The 22,756-nt window shown below is 54.2% G+C and overlaps 2 protein-coding genes across 3 annotated transcripts in view; one reads left to right on the forward strand and one right to left on the reverse strand.

The window, feature by feature from the left end:
- Positions 1-21,188, forward strand: part of NSG1 (neuronal vesicle trafficking associated 1) — a 29,663-nt gene extending 8,475 nt beyond the window's left edge. Inside the window, exons 4-5 of the mRNA XM_044226206.1 lie at positions 13,505-13,615; positions 19,738-21,188. Of these exons, the coding sequence (XP_044082141.1) occupies positions 13,505-13,615; positions 19,738-19,941 (315 nt within the window). The 3' untranslated portion in view covers positions 19,942-21,188. The remainder of the gene's footprint in view (positions 1-13,504; positions 13,616-19,737) is intronic.
- Positions 21,189-21,413: 225 nt separating this feature from the next.
- STX18 (syntaxin 18) overlaps positions 21,414-22,756 on the reverse strand; it is a 112,607-nt gene continuing 111,264 nt past the window's right edge. For both annotated transcript variants that reach the window (XM_044226204.1, XM_044226205.1), the window contains exon 11: positions 21,414-22,351. In XM_044226204.1, coding sequence (XP_044082139.1) covers positions 22,256-22,351 — 96 coding nt within the window. In that variant the 3' untranslated portion in view covers positions 21,414-22,255. The remainder of the gene's footprint in view (positions 22,352-22,756) is intronic.

Consider the following 22,756-nt stretch of genomic DNA (forward strand, 5'->3'; position numbering starts at 1 on the left):
TTTGGACAGAAGGTCTTCCTCATCCTGCCAGGGACCTGGGCAGCTTCTGTGTGGCGCCCGCCCAGTCATTCCTTGGTCCTTTTCATTTCCGTGTGTGAACAGCAAGGATGTGATTGTGTCTTTTGGCTGTTGAAGCAACAAGTACATAACGTGTCCTCCTTTGTCTCTAATTTGTGCACTTCAGGAGGAGGGAGCCAGCTGCTTTGCGCCTCCTCTTTATATACCTTTGGATGGCATCCTTGAGACGAGATGTCTTTTTGGACGTTACTTTATGCTTAGCACTGGGGATGAAGCTCTTGGCTCTGGGGTTGCTAGGCTGGTTGCTAGGTAACTGCTGGGGGGGGGGAGGGTTCTGTGAGACTCTGCCACACTGGGATCGTTGGATGACTCACCGGGGGCAGCAGCGGCCAGAAGCCCAGGTTTCTGAAGAGGGTAGTGTCAACGAGGGAAAAGTGCTTGTTTAATTAATTGAAGGTGTATTTATGCTGAGAATAAACACAGGCTGAGATGTAGCTCAAATTAAATAAACCTAAACATTCTTCTGGGGACGTGTTCCTGCTGTCCCCTCCCCCTCTGCAGAGCAGAGGGTCGGGTGTGGCTGGGGGCTGCTGAGCCCGCTTTCCCAGCACAGAGACTGGAGGGGCCATTATTAGGCCCATTTAAGGAAGGTTCCATCAGGTTCTGCTTTGTGGCTGCCTTGGCGGAGAGCTGTCAAAGTGTCTGAAACACACATGCCTTCTCACCTGGCGCCAGCTCAGGGCTCCGGAGGGTCTGGGGCCGGCCTTGCATGGCCTTGCACGTGGGCGCCTTTCGTGGTATGCACGCACAGAGCTGGTTTGCTGGGAGGATAAACCGAGTCTGTCTGAACAGCTCCCCACTCCCCTTGTTGGCTGGTGGTGCTGCAGCGGGGGTGTCCCTTTACATCCTGTCACAAATGATTCCGTGGGCGGTTTATATCTTTTTCTCACATCCTTAATGACCTTGAGCTTCCTGCGCGCCCGTCTGTTTTCCACACTCTCCAGTAATCCCCCGGCATGTTTCAAGATGCACTTGTTAAATATTTATGAACGGCAACACCGTTTCCTTGGCGTTCGGCAGCGGGGGAGGTCTTCGTGCAGGGACACTGGGGACCCTAGAATGGCCTACCAACACCCCGTAGCCGTCCTCGGGCACAGAGCCCACGGTTTTCTGGCCCAGCTCTAGAGTGGGGGCCTCATCCAGAATCCAGTAATAAGTGGTTTGAATCATCCTGGAGAGGGGGTGTCTGTGTGTTCACTTTTTTTGTGGTTACCTAAAATATTTAGTGTTGCACATGCTTGAAGATGTCAGGATTCATCCTGTTTTTCCAAGTTTTTTTTTTTTTTTTTTTAACTGCATTACTCAGCAAAAAACACATTTCCTTTCCCCTCCTCCCTGGGGGGAGGGCAGTGGGAAGGGAGGAGGAATAACCTAGCTGTCATCGACCCGGTGCCCGCGGAGGCTCTGAGTGGCAGGAGTGTCATTCCTTTTCATGTTCCTAACACTCTTGAAGGTTGATCTTGCTGGCCTGACTTTGTAGATGGGGAACTAAGGTTAGCGAGGTTAAGGAGCCAACTCCAGGTCAGCCAGCTAACCAGGGGTGGACGTAGGGTTCAGACCCACACCCACCTGACACCCTGAAGCCCACCGAGCTCTGTCTTCCACACCAGCCGCTGCATGAGCGCCATGGGTTGGCTCTTCCCTGCTTCAGACGTCCTGGTTCCACCCCAGCCAGGCAGTGGAACCCCCTCACCCTCCGCCCACCAAGAAGCCCCCAGCAGGAGGAGAACCCCCAGGCCAGGAAGAGCAGATGGCCACAAGCAGACTCAAATACCGCTCGAGCCCCCTGTCTGTAAAGTGGGGGAGCTGTCAGTTTCCCAGCAGCCCGGTGAAAACTGGTGTGTGGACCAGGGACTCGTAAGTTGAGTGGCTGTATGAGTCACAGCTCGGACTGGGACACTCCGGAGAAGCACAGTGGACACTGTGCATTTGGGATGTGAGGGCAGGTACCACCGGCCAAGACTGTCCTAATAAGCATCCAGGAGATAAGGTCCCCCTTATAAACTCCGTGTATAGTTCACCCAAGGCCCCTGGCCTATTTGCTAGTTCCTTTCCTGGCTGTTCTTTCCAGAAAACATCCCTTCTGCCTCTGGGACAGGACTGCTGGGGCTGGGACTCCTCGTCCTGCCAGGACCCCCGTCCCCAGGTCTGTGCCTCCCACACCTCCCCTGCCTCGTCTCTCTCCCCTCACCCATTAATCCTTGTGTGATAAAATAGACGTGACATATGGGTCCCCATTTTTAAGTGTTCATCTCAGTGACATTTAGTACCTTTGTGGTGTCGTCCAACCCTCACCAGTGTCTAGTTCCAGAACATTTCAGCACCCCAAGAGGAGACCCGTTACCCATCAGCAGTCACCCCGTTTCCTCCTCCTGTCAACCCTAGGCAACCACAGACCTACGTTCTGTCTCTGGATGTCCCTGTTCCAGACATTTCGCATCAGTGGAGTCATATAGTACGTGTCCTTTGTGACTGCTGCTTTCACATCGCGTGTGTCCAGAGGTCAGTGCTTGTTCCTCTTTCTGGCCGAGAATGCACATGCAGCTGTATGGCTAGACCATCTTTGGTTTGTCCCTTCATCCAGCGATGGACACTTGGGCTGTTTCTACCTCTTGACTAGCGACTAGACTAGACTAGACTACCTCTAGCGTTCGCTGTGGCAAACACTCATATACAACTTTTTGTTCAAAAAAATCCTTGTTCCGTCCTTCTGGGTATGTACCCAGGAGTTTGTGGGGTAATTTTATGTCTGACCTACTGAGTAGCTGCCCCATTCCCCAGCCCACCAGTAATGTCCAAGGCTCCCAGCATCTGCACACGCAGCCAACACTTGTCATTCTCGGTCTAATTATAGCCAGCCTGGTGGGTGCGAAGTGGTATCCCATTGTGGTTTGGATTTGCCCCTCCCTAATGGCTAGTGACAGGGAGCATCTGTCCCTGTGCCCCGATGGCCATTTGTGTATCTTTGGAGAGACGTCTATTCCGGGCCTTCCCCATTTTTAATTGGGTGGTTTTTGTGGTGTTCAGTAGTATTCTGGATACGATGTTCTTGTCAGACATATCATTTGCAGATATCTGCTACCGTTCTGTGGATGCCTTTTCAGTTTTCTCCTCCTGTTCTTTGCACACAATTTTTAGATTTGGAAGTACGATTTATTTTCTCTTCCCTTGCTTGTGCGTTTGGTGTCAGATCTAAGATACCACTGCCAAGTCTAAGGTCATGAAGATTTGCCTTTTTGTTTTGTCCTAAGAGTTTTATGGCTTTAGCTTTTATATTTAGGTCTTTATTCCATTTTGAGTTAATTTTTAAAAAAATTTATTTATTTATTTGACAGATCACAAGTAGGCAGAGAGACAGGCAGAGAGAAGGGGAAGCAGGCTCCCCGCTGAGCAGAAAGCCTGATGTGGGGCTTTATCCCAAGAACCTGAGATCATGACCCGAGCCAAAGGCAGAGAGAGGCTTAACCAAGCCTCCCAGGTGCCCTTGAGTTAATTTTCGTATATGGTGTGAGGTAAGGGTCAAGCTTCTGGTGTAGATGGCCGGTTGTCCCAACACCGTTTGCTGAGAGACTTCTTGCCCCACTGAATGGCCTTAGCATCTAGATTAAGAAAACCAGCCGATCACGGACATCGGGTTTTATTTCTGGACTCTGTTCTCTTCCATTTACATGGTGATTCTTATGCCAGTAACACACTGTTTTAATTACTGTAGCTTTGCAGGAAGTTTTGAAATCGGGAAAGATGAGCCCTTTGACTTACTCTTTGTTTCCAAAATGGTTTTGGCTATTTAGGATCCTTGCAATTTCCATTTCTGCAAACAAGGCTGTTGGGATTCTGCTAGGGATTGCACTGAATCTGCAGATCAGTCTGGAAGTAGTCTTGTCCTCACAACACGGAATCTAGAGTCTGTGAACCCAGGACGTCTTTCCACTCACTTGGGTCTCTGACCTCTTCCAGTAGTGTCCTCTGGTTCGCATTGTTCGAGGCCCTTCTCTTTCTGCTGGAGGTAGTGAACTCCAGCAGTATCCACTCTGCCTGAGGCTGAGGCCAGTGTGGCTCACACGGGGCTCTGTGTCCAGCTGCCGCTGCTGCCAGGATCTTGGAACAGGGGTGTTCTCCTCTTTTGTTTGAAATCACAGTATTTCTGAGATCTTGGTGTTTGCTGTGTTAATAAACAAGCACAAACACATGTGTACTTATCTAGATGGAAACCCCACCCCAGGCTCTCCCTGATCCCTGCTGCTCTCACACACTGTCCCTTCCAGGCCACCGCCTCCAGCCATGGGGCCCAGGCCACCAAGGGCCACCACAGATCACATGCTGGGGGATGCCAAGTGCATACAGATCTCATGTAGTAGCTCTAACATCTTCCCGCTGTGTCCTGCTGCAAAGCTCTTCTTGACAGCTGCACAAAAGTGATACAATTTGGGGATTATGGAGAATCTGCTCCCCCACCCTGCCCAATGCACACTGGTAGCAAACACGTCTTCCAGCCAACTGGCCACACATCCGCGGGCTGTGAGAAATGGTAATTTGTCCCAAAGGGGCAGCTGCCTCCCAGCATCGTGCAGTGCCTGGTGGGTTCCTCTCCTTGATGGGGCAAACCGGGATGAGGGTCCCCTCCTGCAGGACACGGGCTGCTCCAGCCACATGAGCCGAATGCACCGTATTCTTTGCTGCCTCTGGGCTCTGGCACAGTCTTCTTCCTCAGAGCACACCCCTTCCACCCTTCCTGCCCCAAAGAGCTGCTCTTCCTTTGAGGCCCAGACGTACCCCCTCCCTTCCCCCAGCCCAAGTCTTTTCCAGCACCGTGGGGTTCTGCCACTACCCACCCAGCCACCATGGAGGAGCTGTGACAAGCCACCACCTTGCAGGAAAGGCCAGGGTTGAAGCCGTGTGGCCAAGGACACACCAAGGGGGCCTCTGTCTTGTCTTGAGAATGTCCACTGGCCACCGGGGGATTCTAAGGTGGAAGAAGGCCAGGCCCTGGGCCCTGAGGAGCTTTTTGCTTTTCTTTGTGGGCCCCTTACTCTTTAAAAAAATTAAAAAAAAAAGTGGAAAAAGAAAGGACATTATTTTATGACCACCTTGGTCTCATCTAGAATGGATTCGTGATTATTACATAATTATTTCCGGTTTTCTAACAAAATTAAAATCATTTTCATGGGTTGCTGAGAGCATCACAGGCCCCAGTCCTGGGCCTGGGCCTCACATGCCCCGTAGAGGTAATGGCCCTGCATCTAAGTGAGTCCCCTTCCCCAGCCCCTGGAGCTCCACGGCCTCTGCCCCCGTGGGCACGGGTGGGGGCCGGCGCTGGCTGTGGACCCAGGCTCTCCAGGCCTTCAGTATCCCGGGTCCCGCCTCCTTCCCGTACTTGATCGTTTCCCTTGGAAAACCCAGACAGACTGGCACCTCAGCAAACTGAATTCATGTCCCATTGGATTCGGAGATGCTCTGGGTTGGCTCCGGGTACCCGAGGGCGGCTGGATAAGTGCCCCCGGAGAAGATGGAGCTGGGCAGCCTGCCAGCTGGATCCCTCCACACCCTCCCTCCCTCAATGGGCACCAGGGAGATGGGCTCCAAAGGAAGTGAATTAGCTCCATGGGGCATCCAGAACCAAGCACCACCAGCGGGGCGGCTCAGAACAACACACATTTATTCTGTTACAGTTCTGGGGGCTCTGAAGCCCTGAATCCACGTCACTGGGCCACATCGTGGTGTTGGCAGGGGGCTCCTCTGGGGGACACCCGCAGCCCAGTGTCCTCCAGTGTCTGCTGTCTCTGCCTCCCTCTTGTAAGGACCCCTGGGATTTCACTTGGGCCCGCCTGTATAATGCAGGAGACCTTCCCATCTCTAGACCTGGATTAAATCCATCTCCAGAGTCACTTTTTGCATATAAGGCAACATGCACAGTTTCCTGGGGTTAGGACCTGGGTCCCTTTAGGGGGCACTATTAGCTGACCCAGCTGGCTTGCCTTGCACTGGTCACCTGCACTGGCTGAGCCCCAGTGTCCCTGCGGGAGAAATGCAGTCTGTAGTAGTGCTTTTGCGTGCTGTCCTGAGGGGTACCCCAGCTTTACTGAAACTGCCTGCCTCAGCACAGAGCATGGTGGACATCTCTGGAGCTACTCTTCATAGGGTACTTTGGCAGAAGGGGGCCAAGGCTGGGGTGGGAGCTTAGTCGCCCCGAGACTCCAGAAATTTCATGCAGAAGGGGATCCTCTGTTTACCCCATGGTGCTGGGCTTTGGTTGTGTCCCAAAGCATCTGGAAAGTTTTAAGGAATACCAGGGCCTGGGTATTGCTCCCAGCATTCCACTGCTAGGGCTCTGGCTGGGGTCCCATCTGGGGTCCCCTTGCTGGGATCCTCAGGGGGGGTCCTGTGATTCTCACACACAGCTGAGGCAGAGCCCTTGTGTTTAAGTCTGGGTCCCTGCATGTGGCTGCTGCTTCTCGTCTCATAGGCACCCCTGGGCTCTTCGCACCATGTGGTGGTCTTGTGGCTTGACCCGAAGGTGGGGTCTTTTGGGTGACTGAGCCTCTGTCAGGCCAGACGTGCACTGCAACAGTGTGTGGCATCAGGCTTCCTGCTGTGTAACAAGGGTTCACTCTGCTCCCTGGGGTGCCCAGTGGGGGGGTCTCCTGGGCACCCCTCTCTAAGCTTGGGTGCTAGGCTGGCCTGCCCATTTCCTTTAGAGAGGGAACAAGAGGTCGGGGACCGATGCCTTTTCCAGAGTTGCTTTGTGTGTGGGGTGTGAGCAGACTTGGAACCCAGGGCTCTTGACACATGTTGGGCAGTGCATGGCTAGTTCTGTCTTCTAGTTGGAGTATTTTGGAATGGGTTGAAAGGTGGGGCTGCTGGTGGTTAGGGCTCTCCAGAATGCTTCTGGTCAGGGCCTGTTGACCTCTGAGAAAGCCTGAAGAATGCTCCTAGGGGGAGCGCCTAGGCGGCTCAGTGGGTTAAGCCACTGCCTTCGGCTCAGGTCATGATCCCAGGGTTCTGGGATCGAGTCCCACATCAGGCTCTCTGCTCAGCAGGGAGCCTGCTTCCTCCTCTCTCTGCCTGCCTCTCTGCCTACATGTAATCTCTCTCTGTCAAATAAATAAATAAAATCTTTAAAAAAAAAAATGCTCCCAGGAGACAGGTATGTCTGGGTAGGTAATTTTCACATTTTTTTTTTTCCTGGAATATTCTTAGTTGTCTCATGGGAGAAGGGGAGGTTTGTGAAACTCTCCAAATTGGACACTCTTTTATTTTATTTGACTCACTGAGGAAGAGGAGATGCTGGGCTATGTGGTCTGTGCATGCGCTGCTGGTGATGGGAGAGGCTGGGATGTTCCAGAACCTTTCTGGAGGCAGCGGGCCTGGTCAGGGCTTTGGAGGGTGAGGAGGAGAGAAGGTGATGCAGTCTGGCATGCTGGGGAGAGACAGGGGTGACAGCAGACAAAGAACACCCATAGGGGAGGTGAGCCAGCCGTGAGCCCTGCTCAAACAGCTCTGGCATTCTGGGCTGTGGGAGTTCACTCTGGGCCATCGAGTGATGGGCTAGAAACCTCACGGTATGTGTTCGAGAGCTCGCAAATACACGACTGGCGCCTTAACCAGCAGAAACTGATGGTCTTGCCATTCCAAAGGCCAGAAGCCCCGGTCCAGGTGGGGGTCGGCAGGGATGTGCTCCGTCTGAAGCTGGGAGGGGAATCCTTTGTTGCCTCTTCCTAGTTTCCAGTGGTAGCTGGTGACCCTAGCATTCGTTGGCTTTGCAGACGCATCCTTCAACTGACCATCTTCACAAGGTTCTCCGTGTGTGTGTGTGTGTGTGTGTGTATGCATGTGCGTGTGCATGTGTGTGTCCAAATTTCCTGTTTTTATAAGGACATAGTCACATTGGATTAGGTCCCAATGACCTCAGTTTAATCACATCGGCAGAGACCCCATAGGTCACATTCAAAGGTACCAAGGGGTAGGGCTTCCCTATTTTGGGGAGGGGGAGAAAGAGTTGAAACCCTAATGGGCCTAGCACGTGAGGCTGACATCTCTCCAAACCCTTGATCTCTAGTCATTCTCCCAGTGAACGTGAAGGAGCACGAGGCTTTGTTCTCCTCTCCAGAGATGAGATATGCAGGTGATGTTCTTAGGAACACAGCTGGCAGGTGGCAGAGCTGGGATCCAATTCTGAGCCGTCTGGGGATCTTTCTGGAAAGGCCCATGCTCTCTCCTCAGGCCATGATAACCACAGGGGAACATTATGCCACACAGCAAAGAGGAAACCCACATTTCTCTTCCTACCATGGGGCACTTCCCAGGTCTATGCAGACATGGGGCCAACGAGAGGTTTGAGGTTTGCAAGGTGTGGGGGAAGAAGAGTGGGGACAGCCTCCAGGAAAGGGGTTTTGCCCCACTAGGCATATCCTCCTGCCTGTCTATGGATTTCTTTCTTTGCGTCTCTCCCTTGACTATTCCTGGAACTGTCATGTTCTCTTTTCTTGGTTCTGTGAGCTCCTCAGTCATTAGGCCTGGAAATCCCAGATAAAAGGCCCAGGCCAGGTTCCAGGAGGAAGGCCCCAGAGAAAGTGGTTCCCCACAGCCTAGCTGAGAGATGGGGCTTATTTTTAAACCTAAACAGATGGGGCGCTGGGAACCAAACACAGTTGTGGCTTCCAAATTCAAGGGACAGGCTTAAGAACGCCCTAGGATGTAAGATTATGTGTGTGCGTGTATGTGTGCGCGTGTGCACGTGTGCGTATTTTCATTGAGAATTGTTTGACATACACCATTATGGTGATTTCAACGGTGTAACACAAAGACTCAATATAAAAATTGGATTGTTTGGTTTTTTGCTATTGAGTTGTAGGAGTTCCTTATGTATTTCAGACTTTAACCCCTTATCAGATAAGTACGGCTTGTAAATATTTTCTCCTACACAGGAAGTTGGTTTTTCCATTTTGTTGATGGTTTCCTTTGCTGTCCCACTTTTAGTCTGATGTCCCACTTGCCTATTGCATGTGTTGACTTTGCTCTTGGAGTCAGATTTTAAAAAAATCATTGCCAAGACCAATGTCAGGGAGCTTAACTCCCCTCTGTGTTCTTCTAGGGGTGTTATAGTTTCAAGTCCTATGTTTAGGTCTTTAATTGCTTTTGAGTTAGTTTTTGTATATCATGTAAAAAAGTGGTCCGGTTTCATTCTTTTGCATTTGGCTGTCTGGTTTTTCCAGTACTGCTTACCGAAGAGGCTGTCCTTGCTCCAGGTACATTCTTGGATTCTTTGTTGTAAATTAACATATGTTGGCTCATTTCTGGGTTCTGTACTCTGATTTTATGTCCATACCATACCAGTATGATTGCTTTTGCTTTGTAATATAGTTTGAAATCAGGGAGCATGATACCTCCAGATTTGTTCTTCTTTCTCGAGGTGGTTTTGGCTATTTGGGATCATTTGTGGTTCCATGCAGATTTGAAGATTGTTCTGTTTCTGTGAAAAATGCCACTGGAATTTTGGTAGGGATTGGATTGCATTCAATCTGTGGATTGCTTTGGGCAGAACGGACATTTGAACAATATTCTTCCAAACCACAAACACAGAGTATCTTTCTATTATTTGTGTCATCTTCACATTTTCTCATCAGTGTCTTAGAGATTTCTTTGTACAGGTCTTTCACCTCCTTGGCTACACCGGTGTGTAGGTATTCTTTAAGATGCAATTACAGATTTTTTAAAAAAGATTTTATTTATTTATGAGAGAACACAGAGTGTGAGAGCATGAGCAGGGGAAGGGGCAGAGGAAGAATTAGACTACCTGCTGAGGGGGGAACCCAAGGCTGGGCTCCATCCTAGGACCCTGAGATCAAGACCTGAGCTGAAGGCAGATGCTTAACTGACTGAGCCACCCAGGTGCCCCAGATGGGCTGTTTTCTTACTTTCTCTTTTTGATAGTTTGCTATTATGTATAGAAACACTGCATATTTTTGTGTATTGGTTTTGTGTCCTACAACTTTATCGAATTTGTTGATTCGTTCTGAGAGTAGAATTTGGTGGAATCTTCAGGGTTTTCTAATATGTAATATGTCATCCTACAGTAGTGACAGTTTTGCTTCTTCCTTTCCAATGTGCATGCCTTTTCTTTTTCTTAATTCTCTGCCTTGGGTTTCAGTACTGTGGTGAATAGAAGGGGAGAGAGTCGGCATCCTTGTCTTATTCCCGATCTTAGAGGGAAAGCTTTCAGTTTTTCACCACAACGATGTTAGCTGTGGGCTCATCCTAGGTGGCCTTTATTGTGTTGAAGCACGTTCCCTCTATATCCACTTTGTTGAGTTTTTATCATAAATGTTGAATTTTGTTAAACGCTTGTTCAGCCTCTCTTGAAAATGATCATGTTTTTACCCTTCATTTTATTCACATGATGGATCACATTGATTTGTGGGTGTTGAACCATCCTTGTATTCCTCGAATGAATCCCATTTTATTATGGTGTATGATCCTTTCAGTGTATTACTGAATTCAGTTTGCTAATATTTCATTGAGGAGATAATATTCTAACAGGACTTCTTAACCTATTTTGTGCCACGGGCCTCTTTGGAATGTTTTCAAATGCCTAAAATAAAATACAAAGGGTTAAGAGGCATGTGGCTAGCTCAGTCAGTTAAACATCCTACTCTTGATCTCACCTCAGGTCTTGAGCTCAGGATCGGGAGTTCAGCCCCATGTTGGGCTCCATGCTGGGCACGGAGCTTACTTAGGAAAAAAAATACAGAGGGTTATGAAGGAAACCAGGTCTGTTAGATACAGCTCTTGCCACAGACCATCTTGGGGAAGGGAGCCTGGCAGCCCTGGACAATCCAGAGTCCCTGAAGCAGGCTCCAGGGGCCCCAGGGGCCGCTAGCAGGTGGTGGGGTCCTAGGCATGGAGATTGGGTTGGGGTAGGCCCTGCATTCTGGTAGCCTTGTGACCCGAGTGAGGGCAGGGGTGATGAGCATGACAGCAGCGGCAACAAGGGCAAATGCTTCCTTGCACGGTGCACACTGTGCCCAGGGGCTGGCCTCAGTCAGATCGCATCAGATCTTTAGCCTTCCAATCCGCCTGGAGAGCTGGGCCCATTTGGTGACAGGAACCAGACTCAGAGGAGCCGAGCATCTTGCCCAGAGGTGCCCATCCCGTGTCAGCACCAGCAAGGCTGCTGCTCTCGTTGAAAAACATGAAGGTTCTGGCTGCTGCTTCTGTTACCATATGGCCCTCGGTCTGCCATCCCCTCTCCTTCCTTGCAGATTTGACCTCCTTCAGCTCTGCTCTCTGCTGCCTCTGCAGTCTCCCTGGACTGTCTGGGTCTGTGCCTGTGTTCTTGCCATGTGCCGTAGTGGCCCCCAGAACCCCGTGGTGCCTTTCCTGTGGGCACCTCGGGCCCCAAACTATCTGTGACTTCTTCCTGTGCCCATGCGTCAGGCCTGGGCTCCCTGTGTGGCATGGACTGTCTAGGCAGACCGTGGTTTCTCTGACCTGGAGAGGGTCATGGCCCGGACAGTCCAGGTGAGGGAGGATACCCGAAGGTCACAGGAAGGGAAAAGGCGGGTGGAGGACAGAGATGGTGATTGGGACGGGTGGGACTTAGGGATGGGGAGGCAGGGCCTCATGGGAGGTGATGCAGAGGCTTCTTGCCTGCCTGGGGCCTCAAGGGCTGTTCCCTGGGCCAGAGAACACAGGGGACAGGTGTTGCCTTGGCTGCTGTGAGCGTGAGCTGGGGAGGAGAGGGGAGGCAGGTGGCCAGGATAGGCGTGCGAGGGGAGGGAGGATCTGGGTGCTCGTGGGCCCTCAGGTGTGCGGGCTACCTGGAGCGTGTCTCGTGCCCACCCAGTGCCAGAACGGGAGGGCGCTCCGTGGGAGCTGGCCCCAGCATGGCAGGCCACGTGCTTTGCTTCTGAGTGGCCCAGCGCTGACCCCAGCCAGGGCTCCTGGCCACCACGACACAGGCCTGGCAAGGACCCTGAAGACTGGTGACGAAGAGCCTGGGAAACAGAGGCAGGGCCCTGGGGTGGGGCGGTGCTCACCATGGGAGACACTACCATTCTCTCGGGTGTTGCCCATCCATGCCTCCTTCCTACCCTCACAGCAACTGGGAGGTGGGGAGATGTTGTCTTGTGGCATGGGTGAGGGGACTGGGGACCACCACAGCCCTGAAGTGGAACTGGGGCCAAGGCAGAGGAATGGGGACGCATGGGGCGGCTGTCTGTCCATCTGTCCTCTGGGTGAGCGTTCCTCACACGCATCTTCTCACGTGGCTCAGAGCTACTCTGTTCTCCTTTCACAGATGGAGAGCCAGTATGATAACCGGGGCCCTGCAGGATGAGGGGACATCTGCCCAGGGTTCCCGAAGCCCAGATGGGGCTCAGTGCACTTGGCTTGAGGCCATGCCCAGCTTGCTGGGGGCTCATCCCCAAGCCTCTTTCACAGCCCCAGGGAGTGGTGGAGTTCTGCCAGTGCTTAGCAGCCTTGGAGCTATGTGCAGTATGGAGAGGGAGCTCATGGGGACTCTGGAAGGGGAGAGGGAGGGGAGTAGCTAACCTTTACAAAGCCCCTGTCCTGTGCCAGCACTGGGGCTCGGACTTTCTCCCCTGAAAACTGTCTCTGCTAGCAGGGTGGGGAGGCTCGCCTGACCTGACCTGCCGAGCCTTTGCATGAGCTTTTAGCCTCCGGACATGCCCTGCTCTTGCCACGGGGGCTCCCAGCAGCCAAGCGAGCAGCTTTGGTGCTCAGATCCTGTGTCATTTTGTCCCCCGTGCTCCGCATTCTCGGGCTGGGGCAGGATCTCCTGTCCCGCACCCATTTGCATGGGTTGGCTGAAATGGGTTCACATGGGCTATGTGCCGGCCAGCTTGGCATACAGCGGTGAAGAAGGCCATGCCCCTGCGCCTCTGGGGACGGCTCTCTGGGGAGGGGGCACACCTGAGCACGCAGGAAGCTTAAGGGCAGAGGTGACGGGGGCCCAGGAGAGTCTGGCTTTCCTGCTTTGCTGGTCCCAGCCCCACGCAGAGCTGGTGGCCCGGGCTCAGGAGACATCTGGAATAGCTGATGAGCTGCTTGCTGATGAGTCACCTTGGTCACTGTCGGCAGCAGAAAGGCAACCCGCACCCCTGGCTCAACCATGCTTCCAAGTGTCTATAAGTCTCTATCGTGTCTGTACCCCGAGCTCCACAGACAGGACCTAGAAGACTAAAAACAGGGCGTTTACAACAAAGAGAGCTTGTGAATGTGGTGAGAAAATTGTTCAGTGACAAGTGATTCTGCTGACCTCTCGTCCCCGAAGCCTCCTGGGACTCCAGTGTGAGTCTCCTTCTAGAGATGGTCTCTTCGTGCACCGGAGTGTGTCCGTGTGTCTGTCTGGCTGCACTCGCACACGGGTCTTCGCAGCCACCCTGATGGGCCCCACCTCTACCCACAGGTCTCCGTGCTGGTCCTCTTCGCCCTGGCCTTCCTCACCTGTGTTGTCTTCCTGGTTGTCTACAAGGTGTACAAGTATGACCGTGCCTGCCCCGATGGGTTTGTCCTCAAGGTAAGGCTCCGCCTCCCCGAGGCCCCAGGCACTCTCCCAGAGGGGATAGGCACTTGAGAAGCGGGGGCTTCTCCTGCTTCTTCCCTCAAGCTGGGGGTAGGGGGAGAAGGGAGGAACATGGAAGGGAGGCAGAGGGGCAGGGGAGAAGGCAATCTGTAGCAAGGCAGCTCCTGGGACTTGACCTCAAGCTGGGGGAGCAGAGGCCCTGAGGGAGGAAGGGCTTGCATGAGGGGGACGGGGGGGGCAGGGTTGGGCACACGTCCCACACACCTTGGCTGCCTGCTCCCCCTGGTGCCTGCTTGGCTGGGCTCCCTGTGCACGTGGAAATGCTTGCTTTGCTCTGATGCCTCTGCGTTCCAGAAAGCTGCAAGGAGCACAGAAGCATACACCGGGAGCAAAAGGATTAAGTGAAGACAGAAAAAGGGCAGGGGTGGGGAGAGGTGAGGGGGAGGAGGTGAAGCACGAGGAAGTAAGATGGCCTCGCTCTTCACTTCCTCCTGTTTCCCACACACTCAGCATCTGGGCCCACATTTGGTTCTGAACTCTCCAGAGCCATTGTGAAGAGGGAAAAGGATGATTTCCTGGATCTGGTGTTGCCAGAATTAAAGCAGGAGCGGCCCATGCTGAGCACACACACGGGCGGGCTTGGTTTGTCACCTGTCACCTGGTGACTGCTCTCGGTTTGGGTGATTTGAGGGCCACAGAACCCTCGCATGAGTTAGCCGGCGAAGCCAGAACTCACGCTGCCCTTCAGCCCTTTCTCTGCACTGCAAGTGTGTATATCATTATGTCATGCCTGCCGTGGACCCCTTGCGGCTGCTCTTATCCCGGTGCTGAACTCCAGCCAGGACCCATTGGCTGAAGGTCCCCACCTTTAGGAAGCTCCCTGCTATTCTCAAAAGAAACGTAAAGTCAGTCGTATACCGAGTTAGGTTATAAGTGATGGAAAATAGAAGAGCAAAGCAGGGTTGGGGACTGCAGTTTCTAGAAGAGTGGTCAAGTTTGAGCAAAGCTCATAGGAGGCCAGTGAGGCAACTGTGTGGGGCACCCAGTGCCCCCCCCCCCATGCTGCCTTCAATGAACCCGTGCACCTCCTGGATGGGCTGGAAGAGGTTATGGTCTGCTTGGAAGCTCAGGAGATGCCATGGTTTAAAGGAGGCCAACCCAGAGGGCCTGGGGGCTTCAAGGAGGGGAGGGATGCCCTTGACCAAGCAAGCTCATTAGCAGACGCTGGAGACCCGCAGGGCCAACCCAGGCTGGCTAGGGGAGCAGCGGTGCAACGGGACAGCAGGGCTGTGCAGGTCTGGTTAGCTTGGAAGACTGGGAGCAGGCGGATGTGACCCAGCTATGGGCCAGGCAAAGGCCCTGGGGGAGGGCAAGGGGGAAGTGAGGGCACAGCCACTCAGTTGCCTGTGGAGGCTGGAGGTTTGGTGAGATGACCCAGGAGGTTGCTGCAGGGAGCCTGGGGTGAGAGAAGGGTCTGGCCTGCTCAGGGTGCTGGGGACGGAGAGACGACTTGGGGGTGTAGGGAAGGAGGAGGGGAGGACCTGGTCCAGAGCTGGGTGAAGCAGAGTAGCTGATGTCATGGAGAGGAAGGAAAGCAGATGCAGGAGTGGTGCCCTGATGGGAACAGGGTGCACAGAGGACAGCTTCCTGGGGACTGGGCAGACAGCTTACAAACAACCAGGGCTGGCAACTCCATCGGGAGAACCCAAGGTTTGCTTCCGGACTGTTCTCTCTGGACCAGGGCAAGCTGCCTGCGTGGAGGAGGCAACAGGCTGAATTGCCCAGCCCACAAGGCCAATTCTGCTAGAAAACCTAGGCTGGGCAGGTAGAGTCCAAGAGAGGAGCCCTTGCAGGGGGAAGGGCAGGTCTCTGGGTATTCAGAGGCTCTGTGGGTGAGCCTGGGGCCCAGCCAGCCTTGGGAATTGAGAGTCCGGTAACGTTCTGTCACTGCATCTCCTGGGACCTCAGCATTTTCCACTGGCCTTTCCATCTAATTGGGGGCAGGTGTCCTTCCTGGAAACCCTGGCTGGGAGGACTGGGGAGCTGCTGGTCTGTGTCTAAAAGCCCTTGGCTAAAGCTGGGGGTGGGAGGAAGGTGTGTGTGAAGGGGGGTCCCATGGGACCCCCAGAGCCAGAGGGACCCCACAGGGGCCACAGAAGTCCTGGCGGACAGCCTGAGGACAGCCGCCTGTGCTGTGGGTGAGGGGAGGTGCAGGCCACCCCCACCGGGAGCGTCATGGGGGGATTTAGGCAGGCAGATAGGGGCTGGGGGGATGCTCGGTTTCTGCTTTTTTCCTAAACCTTGAAGTTATTATGGGAGTACTATGGACAGGCTTTAAAAGGAATGGGAACTTGCCAAAGCTGCCCATTTTGAACTGTGGGTATTTCCTGTAGACCGTCCACACGCATTTTCACCGTGGTGCACCAAGGTGCATGTTCTCACCTGTGCACGAGGAACACTGACGGAACGCTGGCCATGGGCCAGGGGCTGCTTGGAACGCGCTTGCTTGGATTACCTCGCTGGGCTGATGGTCATTCTGAGGGCGGAGGTGCAAGGAGCTTTGGTGACCTCCCCACACTCACCCACAGAGGGGCATGAGGCTGCAATGTCTGACCTGAGACAGGCTGGGTCAGAACTTCCTGGGAGTCCCTGGCCTCAGGCTCCCCCCAGAACTGGGGTTCTCGCCTACCACCAGCCCACCTCAGTGCCTCCCCGCAGGTTCCTCCAGCAGTCCGTGTGGGCAGCAGCAGAACCGTCCATCCTCCCTGGCCCGGTGCCCAGAGGGGATGGCATGCTGTCAGGTCTAGAGGCACCGGCCTAGCCTTGCATGGAGGATCACATGGCCCAGGTTCTTGCAGGACTCTGTGCTGGCGAGTGGAGAAGGGGAGGACAGAGTGAAGGGCTGGTGGCAGCGCTGGCTGGGGACAGGGTGGCTGCCTGCCTTGCTGGATGGGGGCTGCTGCTTCCCCCCAGACACAGCTGGGTTTGAGCTGCTGCTGAGATGCAGGCGTCCCTTTGGTGGTGCCCCTACAGCTTTTGATCTTCTCTGTCCACTGTGTGAGCACGGACACATCACAGCTTCTTACCTGAGTGGCCCATCGCTGCCTTTGGTCCTCATGGGCACCCAGGAGGTGGGGCTCCCCTGCCCCATGTCGTAGGCAAGGGAGCTGAGGCTGGGAGCAGAAGGAGCTGCGGTAGACATGACCTATGGCATGGGCAGGCCTCCATGGTTCACGCTCTTTCCAGGGCATGGCTCCCACTGCCCCCACTGACACCCTGGACAGGCAGACTGGGGTGGGCAGCACGCTGCAGATTGTCCTCTCCCGGAAATGGCTCCGTGTTCCCTGAGGGCCGGTAGGTAGTTGTGATCCTGGTATCTCGGGCAGTGGGGAGCGGGGAGGAGGCAGGAGGCCTGTATTCTGTGGGGCAGACAGTCCTGGGCTGAAGGGAAGGCCCGTGGTGACTATGTCCCATAACCAACCAGCCAGCAGCTCGGAGCCTCTCTCAGTTGCCCAGGCAGGAAAACACACGAGGCACTGGCCTGGGCAACAGAGACACGTGGACATGCTGTGGACTGTGCTGGACCCCGGTGCTCTCCACGCGTCCCTGCAGCCCACGCTGACCTTTCACCCCCTCACTACCCTCCCAGACCCACCAATGAGGAAGCAGTCCCTTGCGGGCCAGGCACTGGACCAGCCACACCAAGAAGGCACTGACCGTGCTCTGCTGAGAGGCCAGGCTTGCCACTTCCTGGTGTTGGAGCCACAGAGCCTGGGCTTCCCAGGGGAGGGTCACAGGGTGGGAGCAGGGGGCAGGGTCGGTGGCCTGGGCTTCGGCCTGGTGTTTTGGCATCCCCAGTGCCTGGCATGCTGGGCAGTCCACCCGTGGGAGAGCTGGTCCTCAGCCATGCCTGGTCACTTCACACTGACACTTCTGTGCCCAGCGTCCTGGGAGAAGCATCCTGGGGGAGAGGGACCTTCATCATGAGAGGCTGCCATGTCTGAGTGCACAGGAGCTTTTCCACGACTGGGGTGGCAAGCATCAAGTGCTCAGCCCTGTGTCCCTGCTTTGGACGCCAGGCAACCGCCAGGCTACATGGACCTGCCCGCTGGGGAGGCCTCTGGGTTCAGAGGACATTACAGTCTGTCCCCCAAGAGGATGTTGTGCAGGCCGTGGTGTTTACCTGGTTCAGAAAGCACTTGGCAAGCTGTCAGGGATGAAGAGAAGGTCAGGAGGGGGGGAACAGCAGCGTGGGAGGCAAAAACCTCAGTCCCGTTTTCTTCTGCCAGGGAGATGGCAGGTGGATCTTGAATCTACAGGAAGACCTCAAGGAGCAGCCCCCCGCCCCAATCTGCCTTTAGCTTTCAGAGACTAAGCAAGAGCTGGCCCCAGACCACGGCGAGGCTCCTGGAGGGGGTTCCCCGGCTGCATCCTGGGCTGGCCCTGGGGTCTCCTGGCGCCCACATCCATGGTGCAGCAGCGGTGGCTGGCCATCCTAGCAGTGGCCTGAGGTGCCCAGAGATGTGGTCATCAAAGGTCCCGTCAGTGTCCACATGGTGCTTGCCCGGGGGAGGTGAATGGACACTTAGAGCAGCTGTGCTTCTTGCTGAGCCCCGTGAGGTGCTGTGGGTGGGGGTTGGGCTTTAGGTCCCGGCTGTGCACCTGCCAGTTGGGTGGCTACAGCCAAGACAGGCCAGAGAGCTGGCACTCAGGGCACTGAGCCTCAGAGTATCTGGGATACAGATACTCCATACAGATGGCTCCCAGGCAGATGTGCTGAGTTAGACCTCTCGGGGCTGGCGGAGAATCTGGGCTGTGAAACCCTTCCTGATGACCATGGAGGTGGCCAAGGCCAGGCACCCATCTTAGCTGCAGTCTCCCCTCACCATCTGAGAGAGGCGCCATGGTGTTCACGCGTGGCTCTGGTTGCTTAGACACGCAGGTTAACATGGCTTCCACAAGGTGGAAGTTGACCTCTCTCACGTTAAGGGCCAGCTGGAAGGCGGTGAGGTTCTGTGAGGTCATCCTGGAGCCCCGATTCTGTCTCATTGCTGCCCTGCCAGCTCCCAAGGTATTCTTCCCTGGGCAAAGGCAGCCAAGAAATGGCCGCGGGAGAGAGCCAACATCCACTACTGTCCCACTGGCCAGTGGTCCCACGGCCTCAGCTGGCAGCCAGGAGAGCTGGGACATGTTAGCTGGGCGCCAAGTGCCTGCTTAGCTCTGGGGGGATGGCTGGTGGAAGACAACCCACAGCCCCACGGACCTCCTTTGTGGGCCTGAGCTCCACCTCTTGTCGTGTGGGCTGGCCACGTCAGCCGTGGTGGGGCAGTGGCCTAGCTTGGCTCCTAGATTGATAAGGAAAGGCAACCTGGGGTGCAGGGTTTTAACTTTTGGGGGTCCTAGACCTTTGACTAGCTGATGGAGCTGATGGTCTCCCCAACCCTTATCTCCCCAGGGTTCTGTTGCTTGTAGGGGGCAGAGCCTCTTCCTTTGTCGACAGATGTCTGGGATAGCCCCTCCCTACCCCAACATGCTGTCTGGGGTCCTCGGGGACATCTTGCTGCTCTCTGGATCACAAGGTCACACTGCTCCCTCACAGGACCTTGCAGGTGGCTGCCTCTGGGACCCAGGCCGCTCTTCCCAGTGTGTTCCTCGTGCTGCTGTGGACTGTCTTCGAGGCCGGTCTCCTCTGCCTCCAGCACTCTCCCTCCGCCTCCCCTGTTAAAAGCCTAGCTCCCAGGAGGCCTTTCCGACTTCCCTCCCTTCACTATTTGACTATGTGGTTTCTGGTAGATGGAAGATAAATGACAACCAGGGTGAGATCTTTAGAGAAGCAGGAAGGCCCAAAGTCATTACACACATGCCCCCGGAGCCCAAGGACTGCTGTGTCCTGGCCTTGTTAGGGAGGTTGACCCTGTCACCTCCCTAAATCGGTGACTGGTGGTTGCTGGGCTGTGCCAAGGGCAGGACCCCTTCCTGCTTTTGCGGATCCTTCTTTTTCTCCTCTCGGCCCTGGGAAGGTGCTCGGTAAACATCTGTGAGGTGTTACCTGGAGACACACGCTGGCCTCCCCTCCAGCCTCGGTGCCCATGTCTCAGTGGCCTCTTGTTTTTCAGAACACGCAGTGCATTCCAGAAGGCTTGGAGAGCTACTATGCGGAGCAAGACTCCAGCGCCCGGGAGAAGTTTTACACTGTCATCAACCACTACAACCTGGCCAAGCAGAGCATCACGCGCTCGGTCTCCCCCTGGATGTCTGTTCTGTCGGAAGAGAAGCTGTCTGAGCAGGAGACCGAAGCCGCCGAGAAGTCCGCTCAGTGAGACGGGCAGGTTCCTTACAAGGTGTCACTTGAAGGTAACCAAGGGACTCGGAGGGACGTTTCATTAAATATAATTACCGATACTTTAGAGGTTACTCATTTATGGTGCAACTGCTTCTGTTTGCTGATGCTGCTTTGCAAATACAACTTGCTGCCGGCCACTCATGGGCATAAAACCAAGTGCATATCAGCATTGCTTAAAGAGCTCTGACACCACTTTCCATATTAAGGAATCTTCATTTAGTACTTTACTGGGACTTATTGGAAGCTACCAAAAAATAAATTTACACTGGATATGCAAGGGGTTTGGATTCAGACAAATAATGCATTTTGTGGAATTGATTTATTTTACACGCCCCGCCCCCCTGCCCTTACCATTTGCAATCCTTAGTCCACAGCCATATTCAGAGTGATCCCACGTTGCTAAGAGCAAGCTGTCCTTCAGAATTTCTTCCAACCTTCAGTCAGGCGGCAACAGTGCCATTGCTGAGACGCACAGTAGTGAGAGGTATAGAGAAGGAAGGAAAACAGGACATCCGGGAGTGGATGCACCCCTTCTTTCCCTGTGCTCATCCCTATGTGTGCACATGTCCTGCTGCCGAACACTTGGGGTCTCTATTCCCCCCGCCCGCCCCACCAGGGTTGGCATCTTGGGTGGAGAGCACCGTGTTTCGCTCCAGCGCACGTGAGGCTGTGGAAAGAGTGGTCCCCCTGGGCTGCGGGCTCCAGGACTCTGTCCCCCCGTAGGTAGCCCGTCTGCTCTGTGACGTGTTGAATAGGAACGAAACCCCTTTGGTCTTTTGTTCTCTTTGGTTATGAATAAATTTGCACCAGTAGCCCTGTTAGCAAGTTAGTTTTCAAAAACTTATTTGTGTTGGAAAAGTGAAAATGTAATTGCTGGGGAGCCAAGACTGACTTATTTTGTGAACCAGAACTCCTTTACGGTAGAAGCAGGCAGGAAAGGCTGAGAGGGGCTGGTGTGGCAACTTGCAAACCCAATGACGACATTTCAATTCACAATCTTTGTAAGAAAATGATGTTTCAACCTGAATCTTGACATTAAAGTATATGTTTACAAAACTGCCAGTTAGATAAGTATGTAAGACGATTAAATAGAAAAAAGACATTCACAGACATTTTCTTCCATGTTATTTGAATGTGTTGTTTCTGGTGGACATGTCAAACATTTCACTGTTTTTTAGTAGATCAAAAATAAATGACAACTAGTGCAAGACCTGTTGCAAACAAGCATGGTGATCACAGTCGACTCCATTACTGTTTCTAAAACCCGATTTCATTATTAAGGGTGTTCTGAAACCATGGCTGTGGGCTTGGGGCTGGGAGTAAGGTGGGTAGCGAGCCTGAGCTGCGCATGCAGTAAAGGCTGCGAGGTCCCTCGGCTAGCAGGGACCACACGTCTGTGAGCGTGGCCAGGCCCATGTATGCGCACCACTAAGGCAACACATCCCTTGGTACCATCTAGATGTTTTATTGGCTGTAAACTCACTCACAGGTAACTTCTGACACTTCCGCTCTGTGCAAACAAGGAACACAAGGAGCCCGCAGCTGTGCGACAGTCAGTATCGCACATGGGTGTGGGGCCCCATGGACCACCAGCGAGCTTTCTGCACAGAAGTGGCTCCAGAAGTCTTGAGCTTCCCACTGCAAACCGGTGCTCCTGTTTCTTCAAGGGTCAGGCACACAGGTCAGGGAGCTGTAGGCCAGGTTCCAGCTCTGGACACAAGTTCCCGTGGCCCCCACCTGAGTGCCCAGAGTCTGTCCCCACCTTCTTCCCCACCCAGCAGGCAGGTGTCCACTGCACTTCTGTGACCCACTGACAGGACACGAAGTAGCTCTAGGTGCATTTATTACATTAACAGCACAAAGGTTTGCTTCTAGAATATAGTGAGGCTATCACAGGGCTCAGGCAGAGAAGAAGCCACAGGAAACAAAGAAATGACCATTGTGAGAAGTTACCAACCGGCACTTCTCCCCGAAGCCACTGGAAGGGCAAGGCAGGAGCCTCCCTGAGCCCCGGGCCTCCAGCTGTAGGTGCAGCCGGTGAGCCCCTTCACCCCCACCTCACCCACCTCAAGTCAGGATTGCTGCTATATAGGCCGCGTTCCACTTGTGTTATTTTCTCTTTCCGCTACCAAATGGGCTTAAAACCACAGGTCTGGGTGTTCCTTCTGTGAGAGTGTGCCTCAGTCCCAGCCCCCTCCCCCCTGAACGGCGCAGTGATGAAATTGCACAGTCCTGCTCCGATCCCGGCAACCCTTGACCACGCGCCATCCGCCAGGAGCAGCCAGGACAGGCTAGCTGTCATACCAGTCCAGGAAGAGCAGGGAGAAGGAGCACATCACCAGGAAGAAGAGGACCCACACTCGGAAGCCAGCGTTGTTTTTAATGGCCTGGGAGGGGTGGGGAGGAGCACAGGGATTTGCATCACAGGGGATCCTGGTTTCAAAGCCCTCCAGCACTCCACCTGTCCACACACTCCCCCTCCACTGGGCAGGAGCAGTGTATTGCTGGAGCCTATGCTGGCCGTAATTATTAGGCAAAACCACAGAGTGAGTCTAGAATCTGTAGGCAAACAGGTATTTCCCTGTTTCTCCCAGGAAACACCCAGAAACGGTCCATGTGTGTCCCAGAGTTAAAACTACACGCACCGACCAAGTGCACCAACCATGACTGGCCAGGCCGCGGCCCCTGGGAGTACAGTGCCAGTGGTGGCCCCATGTCAACCCAGCCTGAGACGGTACCCAGAGGACAGAGTCCACCGTGGTGGCCCCAAAAAACAGGAACCAAGGCTCTGG

The sequence above is a fragment of the Neovison vison genome, chromosome 11 (assembly GCF_020171115.1).
Source record: "Neovison vison isolate M4711 chromosome 11, ASM_NN_V1, whole genome shotgun sequence".
Classification (NCBI taxonomy): Eukaryota; Metazoa; Chordata; class Mammalia; order Carnivora; family Mustelidae; genus Neogale; species Neogale vison.